Raw genomic sequence first — 23190 nt, 5'->3', positions numbered from 1 at the left:
TGAGATTTTTTTATGGCATTTATCCTGGCCCAGTTTTACCACTGTATATTATCTTTCTCTGTTTCTCTCTCTCCCTCTATCTCTCTGCCTCTATTTTTGTCTCCCTCCTCTCTTCTCTCTCTCTCTCTGACAGATCATTTACCTTATTCTTCACTAAGTTGTCAGACCTCAGAAGACTATATCCTTACCTTAGAGTCAAGACAGCTTTATCCAAAGATCTTAAATTTTAACTACAAGCAGTAACTGTAGGAAACTTTGGGTGGTCTCCCTTGTAGATGTATCTGTTCTATATGTATAAAGAAGGATGTGAATGAATACTTGAGGATTATAAGGTGGACTGTGCTGATTCTAAGCTGTTCATTTCTCTTCTTTCTAGGTACATTGTTAGACACTGTATTGCATTCTCCCTTGCAGTTAGGTTAATCAGCTGATGAGTTCTTCCCAACAGATACACATACTATGTGCCACTTTTGAACAAAGATTTAAGAAGAATGTGAGCCTCCTCCACATTCTTTTTTCCTTTTCTGTTGGCAGGATGAAGACCTGTTTTAGGGATGGGAGAGATAGAGATGAAATCACCATGGGTTCCTGAATCATTGTGTGGACTGTTAACTGGACAAGGAACAAACTTTTATTGTATTGGAACCATTCTTAATTTGGATCCATTTGTTCTCATAGTCTAGCCACCTGGATGAGTTCAACAATTTATTTGACCTTTTTTTAGTTCCTCTCAGGATCATGAATCAAGAATCAGAAGATTCAAGCTTATAATTGTCACCTGAGTTTCTATGGTGAACAATCAACCCTCTGTATGACTCTCCTAGGGATCTGTTTTTTATATTCATAACTAAGTAGAGTTAATGATAATCACTGCCAAAATAGTGGTGGACATGTCTTTTTCCTAGAAATCTGTAAGGATTTCTTCGTCAGGTATTTGTGATTAACAGCCATTCAGATGATTTTCGTGGGCTTCCTAGTGAGATATTTACATATATCCACCTATTCCACCATAATTATTTTAATCTGAGGGAAATTCTTATGTGACTCATCAGAATAGACTGTAAAAAAATGACAAGAATCCTCCACTGCTCTCTGAACCCATACACTGTGAAATATAACTGTCTGTTCCTTCCATTGAGATATGGATTTTCTTTCCCCTCCTGTGGATCTGGGTTGACCTTCTAATTTGCTTTGGCTGACAGTGTGGCAGAACTGACAGGTACCAGTTTCAAGTTAGGGTCCAGGAAGCTTATTAGTTTCTACTCTTTCTCTTGGATCCCCAACTTTGTCATATGAACAATCATTGCTAGAGCAGGAGTCAACAAACTTTCTTTGTAAATTGTTAATAAATATTTTACTTTATTTAAAATTAATATTTTTGTAAAGATAATACATGAACACGATTAAAAATTTAAAAGGAGTAAGTTTTACTCAGTGAAAATTGTGTTCCTTTCATTCCTATCCCAAAGCTATTCACTTGGTCTCCACAGAGGGATTGCTATTGTCAGTTGTCTTCTGAACCCCTATAGAGCTATCCTGTGCATAGAAATGTGTTTTGTTCTGGGCAGAACTCTTCCCACATTGTCTTCATTTGCTTTTTTTTCACCTAATAATATATCTTTGAAAGTGTTTCATAGAAGTACATGTAAAACTGCTTCATTCTTTTTTATTATTTGGTTTCAGGTTTCATGCATTTTAATGGCCACGAAGCTTTCCATTATGTAGATATACAGAAATGTATTTTATGTACACCCTGCCATTCATGCTTGTCCTATTTTTCTCTTACTCTAACTTTCACAATGTTGCAATAAATAACATTATTACTATGTCATTGGAATACATGTAAGGTACATTTTTAGAAATCAATAGTTAAGCCAAAGTGTGACTTTAGCTAACATCGTATTAAATGGGAAAAAGCTGAAAGCTTTCCCTCTAAAATCAAGAACAAGACAAGAATATTCTCTATCACTACTACTCTTCAATATAGTTCTTGAACTATTAAAAGGCAAGAGGAAGAAATAAAAGAGATACATATAGGAAAGAAAGAAGTCAAATTATCATTATTTGTAGATGACATGATCCTTTACATAAAAGACCCAAAAATTCTACCAAAATACTTAATACCAAATTCAGTAGTGGCAGGATACAAAATCAACACACAAAAACTAATAGCATAGGGCTGGGGGTTTAGCTCAGCAGTACAGTGCCTGCCTGACAAGTGCCAGGCCCTGAGTTCAATCCCTGGTACCAACCACCTCCCCTCCAAAAATTAACAGCATATTTGTACACCAATAATAAACTCACCAAGAAAGAAATTAGGGAAACAATACCTTTAACAATAGCATCAAGAAAAATTAAGTACCTAGGAATTAACCTAACCAAGTAAGTGAAAGATCTCTACAATAAAACTATAGTACTCTGAAAATCAAGATCAAAGAGGACATCAGAAAATAGTAGGTATCTCCTGTTCCTGGATAGGCAGAACATATACGGTCAAAATGGCCATACTTTCAAAACTGATGAACAGGTTTAACACAATCTCAATTAAATACAAATAGTGTTCCTCATAGAACTAGAGAAAACAAGCCTAAAATTCATAAGGAGCTAGAAAAGACCTAGAATAGCAAAAGCAATCCTGGGCAACTAGAGCTGGGCAGAAGGAATCAATTCTAGATTTCAAGTTATAAATTACAGCACAAAGCTATAGTGATAAAAACAGCAAAAACAAAAAACAAAACACCAAAGCAAACAAAAAACAGACACGTAATGGAAAAGAATAGAGGATTCAGAAAAAACTCCAAGCACATTCAGCTACCTGATCATTGACAAAGGGGCCAAAAACTTATGCTGCATGAAAGATAGCCTCTTTAACAAATAGGGCTGGGAAAACTGGCTATCCACATGCAGAGGATTGAATCTAGACCCGTATCTCTCACCACGTACTAAACTAAAATCAAAATGGAGCAAACATCTACATATTAAAAAGAAACATTTAATCTGCTGGAAGACAAAATAGGTAAAAGTCTTGAAGTCATAGGTGGAGGCAAAGACTTTCTGAACAGAAGCCCAATTGCACAAGAGGTAACATCAAGAATCAACAAAAGGGGTAATATCAAATTAAAAAGCTCCTATACAGCAAGGGAAACAACCAACAGAGTGAAAAGACAATATACAGAATGGAAAAAAAGACTTTCATCACCCATCTCAAACAGAAGACTAATGGGCCAGGGATTTAGCTCAGTGGTTCCATCACTTGCCTTGCAAGTGCAAGGACCCGAGTTCGATCCCTGGTACCAAAAAAAAAAAAAAAAAAAAAAATCAAACAGAAGACTAATATCTAGAATATAGGAAGAAATCAAAAAATGAGACCTCCCTCAAAGTAGAAGACCTATTAAAACATGTGCAACTGAAATGAACAGATACTTCTCAGAAGAAATACAAATGGCCAATAAATACATGAAAAAATGTTCAACATCTCTAGCCATTAAAGAAATGCAAATTAAAACAATAATGAGGTTATATCTTACTCCAGAAAGAATGGCTATCACTGAAGAATCAGAAAGAAACAAATGCTGCCTAGGCTTAGGGTGGGGAGGAGGAGCCTTTCTTCACTGTTGGTCAGTGTAAACTAGTACAACCATTATGGAAATCAGTATGGAGATTCTTTTAAAAAATACACTAAAACTAAAACAAGAAATTCCATTTGATCCAACTATTCCCCTTCTAGGTCTCTTCCTGAAAGAGTTGAAGTCATATCATAGGAATCCATGCCTACTCATGTTTATAGTTGCACAATTCACAATAGCTAAATCTTGGAAGTGGCCTAAATAGCCATCAACAGATGAATGGATAAAGAAAATATGGTATTTATACACAATGGAGTGCTACTCTGCCATAAAGAAGGATACATTTGATTCGTTTGTAGTAAAATGGATGCATCTTGAGACCATATTGTTACGTGAAATAAATCAGACACAGAAGCTTAAATATCACAAAAATATAAATAAAGAGCATAATACAAGATAGATAACAGAAAAAAAAAGAGACAGAGGGAAGTGGGGAAGGGTGGTAGGGAAGAAATGCAGCCAGGAGGGAAAGAGGAGAAGGAGATGTAAAAAGGAGTAAGATGTTGTTATGTACATGTACCAAGTCTTCACCATGAATGTAATCATTATGCACTGAAAACATGCACTAATAATGTGTCGGCTTTCATTTTGACATCTAGAGTCTAGTTGCCCTCCAGAGGGGCTCTTAAATTTAACATTTCCACCAGATAATCAGGATTACATTCCCATGCTCTTACCAACATGGCATGGTACTAAATTTCTTTTTTAAAATTAATGCATGGTTGCAGTACATAATGACTACATTCATCACACAGGGCTGGTACAGGTACCCGACACATCTTAGTTCCTTTTACATTTCTTTCCCCTTCTCTCCCTTCCTCCATCCCTTCCCATTTTGAAAAGATCTATCTTCCTGATACAGTAGCAAATATTTTGGGCTTCCTGTGCTGCATGGCTCCTGCTATTGTAATGCAAAAGCAACTATAGATAAAATGTAAGCAAATGGGTATTGCGTGTTCCAGTACAACTTTAGCAGGCTGTTATGTGCTAGCCCCACACTAGAGTAATGTAGAACAAGTAGAACAGATCTGAGGCCTTAGACATATCGGAAAGTTCAGCTGAGATCAGCAAACTGACATGCAGCTGACTACAGATACCTGAAGGATACAAATCTGAGACCGTGATGAAGGTTCCATTGATTCCAGGCCAAGTTTTCCACTTGGAACAACTGTGGTTATTTTTAACTACTGAAGTCTGGGGTGGGTTGTTATGTAGCAATAGCTAACTGACTCATTCACTGATAAGTGTATGAGTGGGAAAATTAGACTCTTGGCTCCTAGATTTTACTTTGTAACCCAAATAAGATCTATTTCCCCCCTCCTTTCTTTGTGAGATTTACACAAAGAAATCAGTTTATGAGGCACAGATAATCTGTTAAAGTTTGACTATTCTAATCGATAATGTAAAATAGGAAGAAAAGGTCCAAAGGGGTAAGGGTAGTGGGAGGGGCAGGGGAAAGGAAAGAAGGAAAAGGAAAAAATGATGAGAAATGGAAAAAATGGAAATAAAGTCTTTGTAAATAGGGAAGGGTGGAGGGCATGAAGGGAGGGCTAGAAATGAGGAAAAAATAAGAACCAAGATGCATTATATAAAGGTACAATTCCCAATGAGAAATGTAATTGTGTTGTATACCTACAATGTACCAATAAAAGAATTTAATACAAAAAAATAGTTTGACTATTCTGACAAAGAGACTTTTTTGAATTGCGGGATATGAGGTTGGGAGAGGAAGGAAAGAAGTCCCATTGTCTTCTTGGTATTTATATGTCTCTTCTGCCAAATATCCAGCCTGGAAGCTTACAGAAACTCAGTAAAATTGTGGATAGGCAGTGCAGATCATTCTTTAGTGGTAGAATATTATTTCATGGTGCTACATTTTTGTTTCTCTGTTCTGGAAGGGATAGCATACTCTTTGTCATTTGCATTACAGGAATTTTGTTACAATGAAATTATGGTGAAATTATTGATCTGAAAAGTGCTATGTTCACAGGTAGAGTCAATTCGAGTTTACAGAATTATATTGCAAGTGACACTAGGTCAGAGTTGCTTCTGCCTTTGATTTCTTGGACTCGAAAAAGAAATGTCAGCTTTTAAAATCTGACATATCTTTAGGAAAGAGATATATTTTAAATGCAACTTATTTTTCACATTATCTGGCACTATTTACTACATTTACAATTGTGTTCTTAGTATATCTTCAGTGATACCATAGATTTTCTTGTGTATTACAATTTCTTAACAGCTTTTGCAAAGCAAGACCATGTTTTGACATGATACTCCCTGACAGATGAGTTGGTGATAGTCCCCCACTTACGAATATATGGCAGAATCAATTTACTTCAAAAAACACTATTCATTGGTTTGATGAGGAGTAAGAGGCAGAAAAAGATTTTAGATTTGTAGGCTTCTGTTATAAGGAGTGTGAGAAGCTATCTGAGAGTATACAACAGCAATATGCTAAGGAAAAGTTTGAGGTTTTAAAAAACACAAGAATGTGCTCTTATGACTTTTAACATACTTTTTTTGAATGTAGAAAATATCTAGAAAATCAGCATGTTATTCCAATAGTCTTTTGGTAAGTAGGCACACAATGACATTGGTAAGAAAGATTTAGGTAGATTAACATATTTGGCCAAACCCAGCATGTATGATCTGGCTGGAGTGATACCTTTCAAAAAATCCCATTAACCTTGCACTGATACCCATTGACTACTACTTGACAGAGAACCATAAAATATCCCCAAATTGTCAATAAGTTGTAAAATCATGGTGTTAGAGTTCAGATCTGAGTATGCCCCAATACACATTTATTTCCTATTTTATTATAGCAACAATAAAATCACAAATTTTCAAGGTGTTATCTTTATATAATGCTTGTTACAAATCATTCAGGACATTTTAATATTCCTTTATAGTACTATAGCGTTCTGTTGGTGCAAGATTAGAACATTCAATGCAATAAAAGACAAATGAATATTGTTTAAAAAATCATACTTATTCTTTCTGGCTTTGTCTTAAATATGTCATTCTGGAAGCATTCTCCAGTTCCCTAAATTAGATTCTGTCCCCTTGATATGCAAATTTATATACATTTTTGTAATAATCTTCACATTTTATTACAGATTCTTATTTGATAACTGTATGTCTTTCTGGTCAGTTTTCTAGACTGTGATATTCATCAATTTATCTCTGGACCTTCTCTTCAGGCCTGGTACATAGTAGGGCAGGTGGGTTAAGTTATTTGTGGAGCAAGAAATAAAGATGATTTTGCTTTTGATCCCTGATTATTATTAAAATTCCCTCAATAAACTTTATGTATTTATTCATTCCAGAAGTAGATTTGAGGTGGCCCTGAAAACTCTAGAGTATTCTATAATTGTTAGGTATTCTTTTATTTATATCTGTAATCTTGTGCTCTTCTTTCTTCTTTATCAAGAACAAGGGGTATAAATGAAAAAGATTTGGTTTTGCTCTTACTAGTTAACGTGGCCTTGAATAAATTACTTAATCTTTCTTATCTTAACTCACCTGCTATATAAAATTCAAGTAGTGGCATTTATACCACACAGTTTGGGGGAGGATTAAATAGAATTGTGTATATAAAGATTTTGCCCATAACAGGTATTTAATAAATGTTACCCCCTTTACTTTGGGTTAAGGGGGGAAACGGGCTTAAAAAAGACATCATATCCTAGACTCATCATTCCATAATGGTTCATTGCTCAGTAAAGTAGATATGGCGGTGCTACAGTCCAGGCCTTTTGCTGTGGTTTAAAAAACCCCAACAAATAATCTTCTCTGCTCTTATGGTAGGAGAGCTCATGAAACAGTCCTCTGTTAGCTTAGAGACTCACTGGCAAAGAACAGCTCTACTTTAATGGCCAGAAATCCAACAAACACTCAGGTTGGAAGTTGTGACTCTTAATCCTGCTATGTGAACTTCATTCCTTAAGAAACACCTAGCACCAGGTTAGTACAGTATACTCCTGGATGTATCTGGGTGGTCACGGAAGCATGGCCTTGGATACCACATATGGTCCCTCTGGCACTGGTCCCCTGCACTGCTTCCCTGCAGGCATGAACTAAGTATCTTTGCTCCTCAAGCCCTTCCATGTTATTTCTGCTTGGAAGCTACCTGACCAAAGACTGAACTTCCTGAATTCTCTGAAATGAGCTACATTAAACCTCTTTTTAAAGTTGTGGGTATAAGATATTGTGTCTGAGCAATGAGAAAACTGACTAAGAGAGAAATGTTACATTCTGACAGTAAGTATAGGTCTGGTGTCTAATTGCTGGGGTTCACCTATAGTTTCTAACCCCCTGGACATATTAATTTCTTCATCTGTAAAAGAGGGTCAATGACAGCACCACCTCCTTCAGCTACTGTGAGGAATTAGGGACTGGCCCATGTGGGCGTTTAGCATCACTCTTGGCATATAGTGCGAGCTCAGTAAAGATTGGCTTTTAAAAAACAAACTGTAATGCAAATTTATTCTTTGATTTCTATTGTGGAATTTATTTTTAAAAGTTCTAATGCCTTTGCTAACGGAAAAGAAAAAAAATCTCTTAATAGTCAATGAATTCTAAAGTTGGTTTAAGGCACCAGAGTAAATCATTGAACACTTAGTAGGATACAATTATGAGTGAAATAACTATAAAAAATAGTTTTGTTCACTCTGAATATCGGAGGTTTTATAGGAATCAATAGTAATGTATGTAATACCACTAATAAAAAATACTACTTTTAATAACAAACATCTTAATGTTAATTGATTTTTTTTTGGTGGTGGTGGCTATAGCGGTACTGGCAATTGAACACAGAGCCATTCACTGAGCTACATCCCAGGCCTTTTTTATTTTTTATTTTGAGACAGAATCTTGTCAAGTCACACAATTACCCAGGCTGGGCTCAAATTTATGATCCTCCTGCCTCAGTATTCCTGAGTTCTGGAATTAAAGGTATGCATCATCACACATGGCTCTTATTGTTATTTCTAAGAGAAAATAAGCAGTTTGAGCTATTATTATGTGTCTATTTCCAAAGATCATACTTATTTTTACCTATTATATGTGGTTTAAAATAGTCAAGAAATATCACTTCCTGCTTTTAAACAGTATTGGCAACTGAATCACCTTTCTAGTCCTAATTTTTTAAAGTATAGGGGTGACTGAAAGATGTGTCATATGTTTAAATTAAATAAAAACTTATTACAGTAAAAGACACATTGCCATGAATGATGAGATAAGTGTGTTAGAAGTGAGGGGCAGTATTTTGAGGAGGGTTGATTTAATTTAAACATTTGCCATATCTATGTGTTTTGATCACTCCTCATTGATTAGAATTTCACAATTTCTGTCACATAAAAATATAATGGTGTGTCCTCATTCACATCATTCTAATTATTCACTAGATCTGGCACTGTGCAACTTCTGGTTCCTCCCCAAAGTCAAAATGACCATGAAAGGCAAATGTTTTGAATTGACTCAGGAAGGACATCGAGGTAGCCATGACAGCACAACTAAAGACACATGTGAAAGAAGACTTCCAGAACTATTTCCGAAAATGGTTTAAAAAACCAATGGAATGTGTGTTCAAGGTGAAGTATTTTGAGGGGGATTAATGGTGATGTGTCCTTTACTATAATAAATTTTTAAAATTTAAACTTTCACCATACGTTTTGATCAAACCTCATATTTCTATGCACTATTGAATTAGTGATCCTGTGTGTATGGGTCTTTTAGTGTGTGTATTGGCAGTGATCTCTCTCTTCTCTTGAGATAGTTAATGCCACAGCTGTTGCCTTTCACAAACAACCCTTGGATGATTTTTCTCCCACATGGATAGAGATTAATAGTCTCACACTAGGAAATAATTTAAGAATAAACAATTGTCTCTCACAACATTAGGGGAGTTGTGTTCATTTTTCTTGGAGTTTTCCTTCTCCTCAAGCCTATGAGATGATATCAGAGGTGGCATCACAAGACCAGCAATTGCTGTACCTGTAAGACCACAGAAAACAACTATTCTAGCATGGGGGCTCCACACCTGCTCACCTTCCCCCAGAAGTCAGCCACTGTAAAATCTGAGGTGCCTGGTGAGCTAACACAGACCACACTGTATTCAGAGAAATAAAAGTGCTGGCTGTGTAATGAAAAACACAGTTGCATCATGGGAAAATATGCAGATCTCTAAGATTCTAATGGCAGCAGCTATTATTCAACTTTTTTGAGACTCCTCAAGGCTTTCTATGAAGAATCCTTTTGTGTCCCAAATTTGAACAAATGGGCAGGAGCCTGTCACATGAGTGGACATCACCTCCTACCATATAGTCAGGGTCTGTGGAACAGCGCACCATACACAGATGAAAGGTATTTCCCAGCCGTCATGTGATTGTGAATGGTCCCTCACCATTTATAAAGCACATAAATACACATAAAATATTATGAAAAGAGTGATTTTCTGGGCCGGGGATTTAGCTCAGTGACATTGGGCCTGCCTCAAAAGTACAAGGTCCTGAGTTCAATTCCCGGTACCAAAAAAAAAAAGTGATTTTTTTCGTTAGTATCCAAGATTATAAAATCTGGTTTCTCACTAAATGTAAATGCAAATACCCAACTTCCCCAACTAGAATGTGCTATAAATATGAGTTAAAATAAAGTAAAATAATAAAATCACAGTACATGTTGCTTTTCAATTAGTTAATTTATTCACTAATTTTTTATTGCAACTCAGTCTACCTTTTAGGATAAATTTTCTTTCAATTTTGATAAATTGTCACCACTATGGATATACACTTTCCACAGGTATATAAATAGTCCTTTTTCTCTAAACATCAATTTATTCTTTGAAAAATTATTTTTGATCATTTAAAAGTTCCTAGTTTTAGGCTAAATATTGGAAATACAATAACAAATAGGAGGAGGCTTCAGCTCAGGTATGTAAAGTATTCAACCTAGCAGAGTTTACAAAATGTGCTTATGAAAAAATTCAATGTTATCCTTTTCTGACAGTCATAGTCATTCAATTATTCAATAATTCATTGATTCATACATGCATGAAATTTTCAGTTTTCATCTATTACACGCCAAGGGTTTTCACAAAAATCCACTGTGAAGTAGGTATTAGGCGTCTACAAATCACAATTTAGCCATGCAAAATGGAATAGGTTCATGTGTTACTCAATTTTTCAAGTTTTGACTGAGATAATAGTTTTTGAGGAAACTGAATCATATCTTAAAAGTATATATTTCTAAACTTTTGACCTGGAAAGTTACTTACAGATTTAGTATTGCCTTCAATAACTTCTTCTTCCAGGGGTTCAAGTTTGAGATCCTTCAGAGGAGCAAATGGTAAAGAAAACCAAAACAACAGTGACAACAACAAACACCCAGAAATTAGATAATTAAAACAAACATCATAGATTCATATGTTAGTCTTTTCATGGTTAATATTGTACCCAAAGAACCTCATTATTTAAGTGAGATGAAAAATTCTGTTTTTTAAAAATTGAGAAGGAAAATGGCAGGGTACGGGAGGTACAAAATAGAAATTAGATAATTAAAAAAACACCATACATTCAAAATAATTCTGATTTTCAAAAATTGAGGAGGAAATGGTAGGAAAAAACCCCAGAAATTAGATAATTAAAGTAAGCACCATAGATTCAAATGATGTTTTTTTCATGGCTAATATTATACCGTAATAACCTCATTATCTAAATGAGATGAAATAATTTTGATTTTTAAAAATTTAGCTGTTTCAATAATGCCTCATTTTGCTCGTGTATTAATTGTGAGGAGCTATTTCAGATGGATTCAATTTGTTACTACTGAAAGTTTATTTCTCTGATGCCATAGAGAGCAAAGGGGAGGAGAAACATACATTAAAACAGAGTGAAAGGATGGAGAGGTAAAATAAGGAAAAATTTCCATTAGCTAAGCCTAACATGTTGTTTTCTTCTGCACTGAAAACTGTTACATTTCTGCATTTCTTATTAGAGACATGAGTCTATTGTTATAATACATTCACACTGCAACATAAATTTTGCCTTACTAAAAGAAGTGAATTACAAAGTAGATGAAAATATTATTGATGTTTATGACCTTAGCCTCTGCGATGACCAGTGGATAACAATGAAGTCCCCAGTGAAACCAAGTGTGTAATCTCCAAGGACTTCCTTCTAGGAATACATTTCTATTTCTATTTCTTCCAAGTGGAGATTATGTATAACAGTTTCTTCAAATAGATAAGAAATAAATTGAAAGTTGCAGAAATCCAGACTATCTGTGATAACTCGAACCTGTCAACAATACAGCAATGTAGATCTAGCAGCACTGTTCTGTGGTGGAGCTTTGAGCATGTCATTTGTCTGTGATTCATTTTTACTGATCCTTTGCTTCACCTTCTCTCTCCCTAAGTCTTCCTCTGGGTGTCTTTTTCTTGTCTTTCACATCTCAGCTCAAATGTGGCCTCCTCAAAGAGATCGTCCCAAACCATTTACTTTGAGCCTTTGACTTCTTCATCCCAATCACAGCGCCCTGCTTTTGTCATAACACGTTCCACTATCTGATTTTATCTTGTTTCTTAAATTTGTTTACTTGATTTTTGGTCTATCTCTTCAGAGACAAGATCTTATCTGTTTTGATCTCTGCCATATTCCTATTGCCACAATGGTACCAGACATATAGTAGCTACTCAATAAAGGTTGAATAAATGAATGGCTGGATGAGTGCTCCCTCAAAATCATAGCTTGTTCATGAAGGCAAAACTATATAACAAATACAGATTGAATTGAATATTATAAGTATTCTACAAATACAAACTATAACATAGTAATCTTGACTGCTATTTCCCAGCTCAGGGACACTTTTCAGTTATACCTAAGGTATGAAAAAGTTAAATTGTATGACTGTGATGTCCTCAGTTACTCTTGTTCAAATGAAGATGCTTTATGATCTAATACACTGAGTGCTTCATGAAGAATAATAAGGCCTTATTGTTGTCCTTTTTGAAGTTTTGTTTTATTTTACATTAAATGTGTTTTCTGCAGGATTCAACAAAACATAAGTATATCCCCATAAATACTTATACAGGGTGAAAAGGACAAAAGGAAAACCTGAAGAAATGTGCAGAAATTCCAAGTGCTAGTTTCCCTAGCCATGAGTGGAATCTGGTTTGGTTTATAGTTCCAGAAGGATTCATCATAAATACTTAATAGACAGCAAAGATAACATATGTCCCTCTGTAGGTACACTTCTTTTTAACAGGAGCTCAAACTTGGTTCTAACATCTGCGGGAAACAAGAGAATTGGCACGAGATGACTCGCCCTTAGCCATGGCTTGGCAATTGGGTAGTTTTTCTGTAAAAAAATGAATTCCCCTCAGTACAGAATATGTTGCAGCAGAAGGCTGAACTTCCGCTGCTTCTTTACTTGTTAAGATAGCTCACACTGAGCTCCACACAGCTGGAACCCCACACCTAAAACCATCACATTGTACTTTCAATAAACCTCTCAGACATTGTGCTTGAAATGAAACCCTTTCATAGGTAGGGAGTGAGACAAAAAGCCTAGGAAAGAAACAGACATGACAATAAAATTTGTGGGGGAGGTGGGAAGGTATGACCAAAGCTTGAGCCATTCCTTTAAAAATAACTGTATACATTTCAGACACTACAAAAAGAATTTTCCCAAGAACTTCAACATTACTCTAAAAAGAGGTGATTTTTTAAATGAATTCAAAGTTACTTAACAATAAAACCTTTATGTTTTAATAAGATATAGTTTCCAAAATGGCGCCCTGGATTTCTAGACTTCCAATATTGAAAAACTAATTTTCATAGCCACTAATTTTCCTATGAATCTGCTTAAGGATCACTTGATGGAAATAAAGAAGGAGGAAAGCTAATTTGCAGCAAGCTCCTACTTTAGCTGTTTGCTCCAGTAGGAGGCTGAAGAAAATTGATCAAATGAAGACACTGTGGCAGAGGGAATGGAACCCTCCAAGGTTGCTTCCCCTTAACTTAGCTCTTCTCCTGCAGTATCTCCTTTTCAGAGATCTTTCCTGTCCATGGGACCTTGGAGTTTCACCTCTGAGGGGATGGCTCATAAGACCTTAACCCTCTGGCCTGATTTTTCTCTCCTACTAACATCTGACTGGGTATTTCTGCCTAAGCATCCTGTCGTACATTGAAATAAACAGATCTAGAAAACTGGTTCACTTTCTCATCTCACCTCAGAAATATCTCACTCATCTCTCCCTTTCCTGTTAATGGTCTGACTGTCTCCCTCCCACAGTCAGGCTGAAAATCTCAGCCTGAGTTCCCACCATGCTCAGTGGTGTTGTTAATTCTACTTCAAGTCTTTCAAACCTGCCATTTTCTTTCCCCCTGCTAGCAGGGTCTGTCTCTTGCCTTATCTACTGTAGGGGTAGGATACATGACCTACTCTTTCTTGCCATTGTCTGAAATGGCTCTCTGGGGATTCTGAGCCTAGTCTTTTCTTGTTTTTATCTATGCATTTATTTTAGTCCACTTTGCATTTTTCTGTCCAATTTCCTAGCTAAAAGATATTTTTGGTTTGCCACTGACCTGTTGAGAATAATAAGTACCTCCTGTTATCTTCAAGACCAAATCCAAATCCCTTAGTTGATTACATATGGACATCCATGATCTGACCCACATCATCCATCTAACCTTGTCACTACTTTCACAAATGAAGACTGAATCAAGTTGATCTATTTGAGCTTTGCTTATGTGTCACTGCCTTTTCCAGTTGTTCTGTGTACTAAAATATCACTTCTTCATAGCAAGTATCACTTTGTTCATAGGTTTGTCAGCTGATCAACATTTATTCTAACTTTAATGATAATGCATTTGTCTTTCCATGAATTATCTCTTCTCTTTTCCATACAGTGCTCTGGGATTGTTAATCAAGGTGGTCTCCTCTAGTCTTCTATCCAAGAGGCCAACATGTGACCCCAATGAGAACAAGCTAACTTGTTCTCCTGAATCCATTCAGGACATCAAGTAGAATCTTGTGCAGACTGGAATGGTTAGAGCTCATTTATTGCAGTGGCAGTAACCTGAAAGACTAAGTAATTCTTGCTCCCTAAATCTTTGAAATTATATTGTCTCCTGATTTTTCCCAAATTCAGGTCTCTAGACCAGCAGTCTCCAACTATTCTTTGGCACAGGGATCAATTTCATGGAAGACTGGGGGCTGGGAACTTCTGCTCTAGACTGTCTGTTGATTCTCTGAGGACTTCCATAACTTTCCAAAAAATTCTCAGTGTTATTACATTTGAATGGTGATTTCTGTTGAATTGAGTCATCATTTTAAAAGCCCAATTTAAACCCTTCCTGCATGTGAGGAACTTCCCAAGCATCCCAGCCAACAGTGACCATTCTCTCAGGTGAACACTGTAGAGGCTTGTGTCTTCTTCGATACTTTGGCAAGGCTGAGTCAGTCAGGAGCATTAGTTACGAATTATGTTCTGTGCTACTACACATTGCAATTAATCTCTCTCTCCTCTCTCTCTTTCTCTGTCTCTTTCGGAATGCAGCTTATTATTGCAAGTATAGTATGGATTCTTCAAAGTCTGTGACTCTAACAAACAAAAATGTTCCTTCCTTGGTGCATTCACATTCACGGAAAACAGTTTATTACTGATTGACAAATGTTGCCTCTATGTGAAAGCAACTTAAAGGCAATATCAGTTTAATATCAGGACTTCTTGATCTTAGATGAATTAATCAATAAAATATAGTAACTAGGAATATATAACTTTAAAGAATTCTTCATCACACCCTAACTTGCTTGCTTACATCCTAACTGCTTGCTTATTATCAAGTTCAATGCCAAAACCATCAGTTAACATGATTATTTTCAGAAGTCAAGTATGAAATCTCATTTTTTAGTGGACATCATAGCCTTTCCCTGGATTCAATTTGAAAGATTCTCAGACTTTATAGCTAGGATGTCTCTAAAAGCTGCCATTAGCATCACTAAACCATCTGCCATTCATCTTATTTGGATAACCTGTGTCAGAAAGTGCAGTTGATTTATTTAGTTCTAAACCCTTTCTCTTATTTTAAGTATAATTAGGAGCAGAGCGAGGAAGGAGAATTAATGTGAGCTTCTTTATTTGCTTTAACAAAAACAAGCAAAAACTCCAATAACTACTGACTAGATATTGATAGAATTACTGAGATCATGACTGTTATTCTGTTCTTGGGGCAGCCATGGATACTGAGACAATGAGGAATAAATATCAGCTCAAATATCTTGAAAAGTAGAAAGAGAAGAAAGAAAAGGAATCACACACCTTCTTTTCCAGCCTATCAATTAATTTCTGGAGTCTGTTTATCTGGGTCATCCACTGGTTATCTTCTTCTAGTGAGCCTTGGGGGAAATGACAAAGGCAAGATGTGAAATTTTAGACAGAGGAGGAGTGCTTGATTGTTCCCCCTTTCACCCTGAAGGACGAATACAGTGTTTTTGACTTATAAACATAATCTAAAAATGTCTTCCACTGAGTGCTTTCTAAATTACTGATTAGCAGAGATCCATACACCTTAGTGGTTTCATTCTTTCGGGCTGATTTTTTTATTACTGCAACAATAGCACAGAATATTGGGCTCCACTGTGACATGTTTATACATGTACATATTTTGATCCTATCCAGGCACCTAGTACTCTTCTCTTGGCTTCCCCTCCGTACCTTCTCCTCTTCTCTAATAGTCTATCACAGGTCTCTTTTTTAATGTTAATTATATCAGCCTTTGATATTCAAGACAACAGATCCCGCAGAGCCATTTGTATTAACCCATAAGGCAGTTAGTTTTCTTTTGAAAAAGGAAAGCATCAATCAATGATTCTAAAGTCACTTCAAGGGCAGTGGCTGGAGTCTATAAAAACATAGCCCTAACCTCAGAGGGTGTAATTTGCTACAATCAAAAAGAAGCATAAGAGCAAGGTAGCTCTGTGTCCCTTCCTAAGGACTAGCCTGATGGCTTTTCCAGTCATGGCTGAGTCTGTCACTCTATACATTCATATATATGATATTTACATATAAATCTATGAGATGTGATCAAAATATATAGTGAATGCTTAGATTAAAAAAAATTACAGTAAAAGACACATTGCCATATTCCCTCTCACTTCAAAAACACTTATCCCATTGTTCTTGTGACTTTCTGAAGGAGCTTTAGAAGTTCTTTTTCATGAGCGTGTTTATGAGGTATCATAAAAAATATGGTGAATGCTGCTGCTGAGTGCCATCCAACAGAAAGGCAGGCCTGTGAAGACATTACCGTGTGTCTGCATCTACCTTATTCATCAGATCTGGCACCCAGCAACTTCTGGCTCTTCCCAAAAGTCAAAATGATCATGAAAGGTAAATGTTTTGAATCCATTCAGGACATCAAAGCAGCCACGACAGCACAACTAAAGACACTCATGAAAGAGGACTTCCAGAACTGTTTCAGAAAGTGGCAAGAATGATGGGATAAGTGTGTTTGATGTAAGGGGGAGTAGTTTGAGGAGGGTAAATGACAATGTATTTTTAACTATAATATATTTTTTAAAAGTTTAGACATTCACCATATTTTTCAATCATAGCACACATGTGTGTGATGTGTAAAGTATAAGTTTTGTATACACTATATGTGTAATTTATATATGTATGTGTGTATATCTAGCACCAGGTTAAACATCATATAAATTCTGTTGCAGTTATTTTGTTGTTAATGTTAGTATGCAAAGCTGGGGCTTTTCAGCTGTGGTCTGATCCCCTACACAAACATATTGGTATTCTGTTGTACCCTTACTGAAGCTTACTCAAACTCTTTCCACTGGTGTTTGCTGAAGTAATATTATTTAATATTTCTTAGAACAGGGATGTGATTGAATTTATGACTATATAAATTGTTGCTTTAGCTTTGAATGCAATAAAGTCAATAGCTAAATTATAAAGGAGTAGTGTTGTACATCAGAATTTACTTTTCTATGTCTTCTTGGGGGAAGAATTCCACCAAATAAATTAGGAAGTAAAAATGAACATTAACACTGCCACAAAAAAGTGACTACAAGAGAGATGGGGGGGCAGAGAGAGAGAGAGAGAGAGAGAGAGAGAGAGAGAGACACTGGAAGGAGGAAAGAGACTGTGTGAAGAAAATAGAAATATACAAACAACATTTATGTTTACGTTTTCATTTCCAGTCTGGATTATTCCCAAAAAGATTTCAGGTGGCTGTTATAAGTTCCTAGGAAGGATATGATATTCAAATGGGAAGAATAATCTCAAGAATCTAGCATTGCCATTTTCTAGTCATGTGGTAGATTGCATTATTGTTCCCAATTCCTCACTTTCTTCCTGCTGTATAAGTAATTTTGTGCATGCACCCTTTGCCTGGAAACTTTGCAGTCCCTCCCGTTATGCTAAGTGGAGTACATTTTCCTTCCTGTTGTTACTGTGCTCAGAATATGACTCATTTGGCCAATGGAAAGTTAGTAGACAAATTGCGCACAGCACAGTGGTTTTAAATGTGCTTGTATAATTTTGGCCTGGCTGCATGTGCTACTGACACCCACCAGGAAATGAAAAGGCTCCAGTTTTCACTCATCCCAGAAGGAGACTTCATGAGAAGCAGAACAAAGCTCAACCTACAGCCTGGAGCCACATTAAGCTGAGATGGCCTGAATCATGGCCAATCACAGACTTACAAGAGAAGACCAGATCTTGGCAGTTGTTAACCATTGAGATTTTAAGTTTGTTTCCCAATAAAAATGGACTGGTAATCCATATGATCCTAGACAGTCTGTACACATTGGATTTTTTTTAGCTGTGACATAGCAGAATGGGGAAATTTTTAAGATGTTGGGATAAAGTAAGACTATGTTCAAGAAAACACCCTTGAATCTTTTGTGTACAGTAATGTAAATATAGGATATAGTTAGTACTTTTACTTTCTGAAATGTTAGTTATTTGAAGACTCATTTCTGTTAAAATGACATGTTCAAGTGATACATGCGCTTGGGTATATGGATGTTCCATAAAAAAATCACTCCCATATTTAGCAACAAGCACATGCATATTTTAGATCAATTTAAAAATTGTAAATAATATAGTGAAAGTACAATAACTAAATAATTAGTAGTATGAGTTAGCCAACAGATCTTATATAACAAACCTCAAAAACACCATCACCTTTGAGTAATCTTAACACGGTAAGAGACAAGGATCCTTTCCCTAATGTGAATTTAGAGTGTGCTTAGGGAGAATCGGAGATCTAGAGTTTACTACAGTGAAGCCTGCAACTCTTCGTGTCAAGGTAGCTGTGTGGAGACCGAGCTTTTTGGGTGTTAGCCACCGGAGGGGGCGCTTTCTCCCTGCTCACTATCTCTGAGGGTGCTTCCCATGCACAGCTGATGGAATTTGTCGGGAAACAGGTGTGGAAGTGTTGGAGAGGGCGTTTCAAATCACCACCCACTTCTCACAATGCCCTGCATGGCGTATTTCTTCAGCTTCATACTTAGTAGAGGAAAAACGCTCTATTTCTACTCTTGATTAGCAGCTGTTTGTTAAAGAATCCATTGGAAAATGAAAATAATATGGAGTATGAAGAAGAAAGCCAACAAAGGCTACCTTACCTGGGGTGCTGATGTTAAACTGCGGGCTGTTGGGGGAGAAGCTGTTGTGTCTCTGCACACGGCGGCTGGATCGCTTTCCGGGCCACTGGATGGACAGGACTTCTGGCTTGGACGGGCCCTGCCTGGAACAGAGAGTGGTGAACCTCAGTGTCCACCCTTTATTCCTGCCTCTCTAAGCGTCAGGCACAAAGGTTTCCAGGAAGTGAAAACTCCTGAGAAGTACTGCTTGCAACATGCCCAAGAGATCCAGGGTAATTTGGTTCGATTATATGTGAACCTGAAAAAGAGAATCCAGGACCTCCCTTATTCTAAAAATTAGAAGTCTAAGTAAAAATTGTGCCTTAAGATTTAAGAAAAACTTCTTTCCTTCATTAGGTACACCATTAATGGAAGAAATATTTGTGTATATGTCATTATTGTTTTTTGCTTAATTCATTTTAACTTAATGCATTTTTAACTTAATTTTTTGATCAAAGCTATACAACCATAGATTTTAAAGTCAAATGATTCCATGCATCTTATTGCAACACCCTCCTCCTGTGCCCAGATGACAGTGTAAGTGTTAGACTTTTGTTATTCATTATAATGGCTTCTCGGTCTGTTCTACCAAACTGGAAACTCATGTCCTGTTTCTGAAAATTTTTCTTGAATCATTCTTTTGATGGTTTATCTCCTTTGTTCTTTTTCTGGAAATTCTACTTTACAAATTATTAGACATCCTGGATTGTCCCTCTAATTTTCTTATTCTGTTCTGTTTTTCATTGCTTTGTGGAGATTTCATCATGTTTTTACACTGAAATCTTTCTCAGAGAATTTTTTTTTTTGCAGTTACAATTTCCAAGAGTTCTTTTTTGTCCCCTGAATATTCTTTTGCTTAACAGCATCCTACCCTTAGTCCACAAATATAGCTTCTTCTCTTAGCTTTTTAAAGGTATTGATGTTTTTCTTTGAAACATTTTTTTTTTGCTGTTTGGATTATTTCTGTTTCTTCTGTTTATTTTCTTTGATTTGTTCTTTCAGGTTCCAGCCCCCCCCCCCCACACACATTTCAGAGTGAAGAGGTACAAGGCTGACTGAGACCTCCCTGTGGCTGGTAGGATTGCCAACTCACAGCCTCTACTGTGGGCTGGGCGGGCTGGATCTATTGAGGCCCCTGATCACAGGCACCATCCAGCTCATCTCCTCTCTTGGACTAATCAGATCCTTCATAGAAGCAGCTCCTAATTGGAGGATATGAAGCTGTCAAAGATCTAAAAGCAGAGAGTGCAAAGGGGATTTCAGACCTACTGTTCAGTATAGAGACCTTCAATTGATGCCTCATTTTTTAGCATTGTTCCCAGGTCCCCATTTGTGCAAAGTTGATGTTTTCTTCCTTTTTCCAGAGAGCACTCCACTAGGGTTCTTTGGATTGGGAAGGGACAGTCACAATATAGCACTAGATGGAGCTTTCAGCATTCTGAGTCCTCCTGTCCCTTGCCATCATTCTCACATGGTACAGCCAATTCCTGAGCTTTTCTGAGATTCTGTGATACCAATTGCTTTGCATCTTGGTTCTTATACTACCTGATTAAGTTTCAGTTTTCAGCTTGTTTCCACTACACTCATCTTCCTTCTGGGTTTCAAGAAGTTTCTGCTCTTTTGGCTCATCTGTCCTTAATTTTGTGAGTCAGTGCTTCCTTTTTTCCATGAAGATTTAATTCCATTTTTGAAAGCTTTAGGGAGGAAGCAAAATAAATCATATATATTTAATTTCCAATCTTTAAATATTCCTATGGATTTTCCTATGGCCTAAAAAATCCAGCTTCCCAGCAGCATTGGTGGTTACAGGTGTTGGTGATTAGAGCAGTATTTCTCTATGTTCAAGCTCCAGGAATATCAGCTGTATCAAGTTTTTATAATCACTTGTTGCTGAAATTAAAGCCTTTCCTTCAAGTGGTCATAGAAAACTATCAAAAAGAGAAAAATAACTTTCAAGTCCAGAAGGAATCATTCATATCCCTGGATATAAAAGAACCTTGGAAAACAGACCAAACTTGTGGATTCCATTATAAAATAGAAATCCACATATAACTAAACCATGCTCCCAGAAATCTAGTTTTTAAGGAAGAGGGGATTATGTAAGAAGACATGAATCCTCTAGAGGGAAACTCCAGTACCACATAATGATTATTCTTGTCATTGGCTATTAGGTACTTCCAACAGATATGGGATTAAAATGGCTCCCACTTAGTCAATTTGCCAGGGCAGATACAGAAATTGTTATAGAATGCCATTTGTAAATCTCACCTCGGTGACATCCCAGCTGTATGCATCCCTTCTCTCTGAAATTGCCATTTTCACATGAATAGACTTAGACATTTTGCCCAACAAAGCATGTCTAACTCATTACTGCAGGACGAATGATACCATGTGATTCTGCTCTGGGGCTGACAGACAAAATATCTGACTTGTCTAAATTTGCTATATCCTAATGAGTCTTTGTATCCCTAGGTTTCACAAATATTAAATCCCAAAGTAATGTCAATTCTGAAGGGGAAGCAAATTACTACAACTGTGGGAATTTTAATGAAACTTACAGGTTTCTACTCTTGAAAGGAAGTCAGTCATCCAGACTTCCTTTATAATATAAATGCCTGGAGAGATTTTTTTTGGATACACTGATTTGTCTCAGTGAGCCTGCTCTCCTGTTCCTCCATTCATTGTTAGTCCAGTTTTCCTTAAACCTTTGTTTCATTATATTGCTCTTCTGTTTACAACCACCAATAGCATGACAGAATATGACAGAATTCAGTGTGAATGTATATGTTTAGCTTTTAAGGTTTTTCTAAACCCCGCATGCCAATTAGATTGGTCTTTACCCTGTCCAGGTCCTCACCCACTACACCTCTGGAGGGAAGGTTTCCTTTACCTGGGTTACCTTTCATTCATCCAGTTTCACATAATTAAAATGAAGTTGTGCAGGGCCAGGGATTTAGCTCAGTGGTTTCGCTGCCTGCTGCGCAAGTGCAAGAACCTGAGTTCAATCTGCCATACCAACAAAAAAAGAAGTTGTGCCAAGTAGAGGGAAACAATGCAAAGTCCCTGTATCAAGAAACTCAGCCTAATACCGAAGATGAATAATTCATTGGCTGAGACAGGCATGTATGTATGAACAGAATGCATTGGGAGCACCTGGTGGTGAAGTAGGAGGGTGAAATCTATTTTAAGAGAAACGAAGTCTTCCCAGAGAAAGCAGTGGTCAGTGGCCAAAGCAGGAGTTAACCAGCTAAGTTATGGATAAGGCGGGCTGGGTGAGAGATGATAAGATGATCCCTTCAGAGAGAATAGCACATGGATGTTTGAATTCATGCAAAAGGTCCAGTTCAAGTCTTATCTCTCCACAATACTTTATCACTGGTCTCTTGATTGATACCATGGCTTTTCTCACTGTCAGTTCTTCACAAGTGCAGTCCGTGGTGCTCTCCTTGTTTTGGTTTTTGTGGCCAGCCCATAGGGAAGTGTGGCCATGGGAAAAGTGACAAAGTGCCATTAGGTTGGGATAACTTATGCACTTCCATCTGGTTCACAAGACACTTCACACTGCATGTTCTGGGCACAAATCTACAGTGGTACCTTTCTTTCCTAATTGCTTGCTTATTTGCCTCCAGGAAGAAGAATCACAGATTTGGGCATCTCTGGATGTTTTCTTTAAATACCTTACAGTAATACTCTCCACATGGATGTCAGACTTGCAATAGTTCCCGTTATTTCAAGCACTATTTGAATTAGAAATCTAGATGTAAAATGTTCATTAAGCTTCGTGCTTTCTACTTTTTTTTCTATAGTTTTCTTAAAGTCTATATTTTTATGTTCTTTCTCATCCAATCCAGCTGCTATGCAGCTCTTGGCAGCAATCACAAGTTCAAAGATGGTC

The 23190-nt window shown here is 36.8% G+C and overlaps 1 protein-coding gene across 7 annotated transcripts in view; it reads right to left on the bottom strand.

Moving 5' to 3' along the window:
• The window catches only part of Necab1 (N-terminal EF-hand calcium binding protein 1), a 272176-nt gene that overhangs the window by 17734 nt on the left and 231252 nt on the right, over positions 1-23190 (bottom strand). For 6 of the 7 annotated variants that reach the window (XM_087190575.1, XM_087190576.1, XM_087190573.1 and 3 more), the window contains 3 exons: positions 19278-19399; positions 15952-16028; positions 10906-10959 (listed from right to left, as the gene is read on the bottom strand). In XM_087190575.1, coding sequence (XP_087046701.1) covers positions 10906-10959; positions 15952-16028; positions 19278-19399 — 253 coding nt within the window. The remainder of the gene's footprint in view (positions 1-10905; positions 10960-15951; positions 16029-19277; positions 19400-23190) is intronic. The other variant, XM_087190577.1, reaches the window with a different exon arrangement.

The sequence above is a fragment of the Heterocephalus glaber genome, unplaced genomic scaffold (genome assembly GCF_053883595.1).
Source record: "Heterocephalus glaber isolate CG9 unplaced genomic scaffold, H.glaber_assembly_v1.0 deba00001553, whole genome shotgun sequence".
Taxonomy (NCBI): domain Eukaryota; kingdom Metazoa; phylum Chordata; class Mammalia; order Rodentia; family Bathyergidae; genus Heterocephalus; species Heterocephalus glaber.
This window is presented reverse-complemented; position numbering and strand designations above follow the sequence as displayed.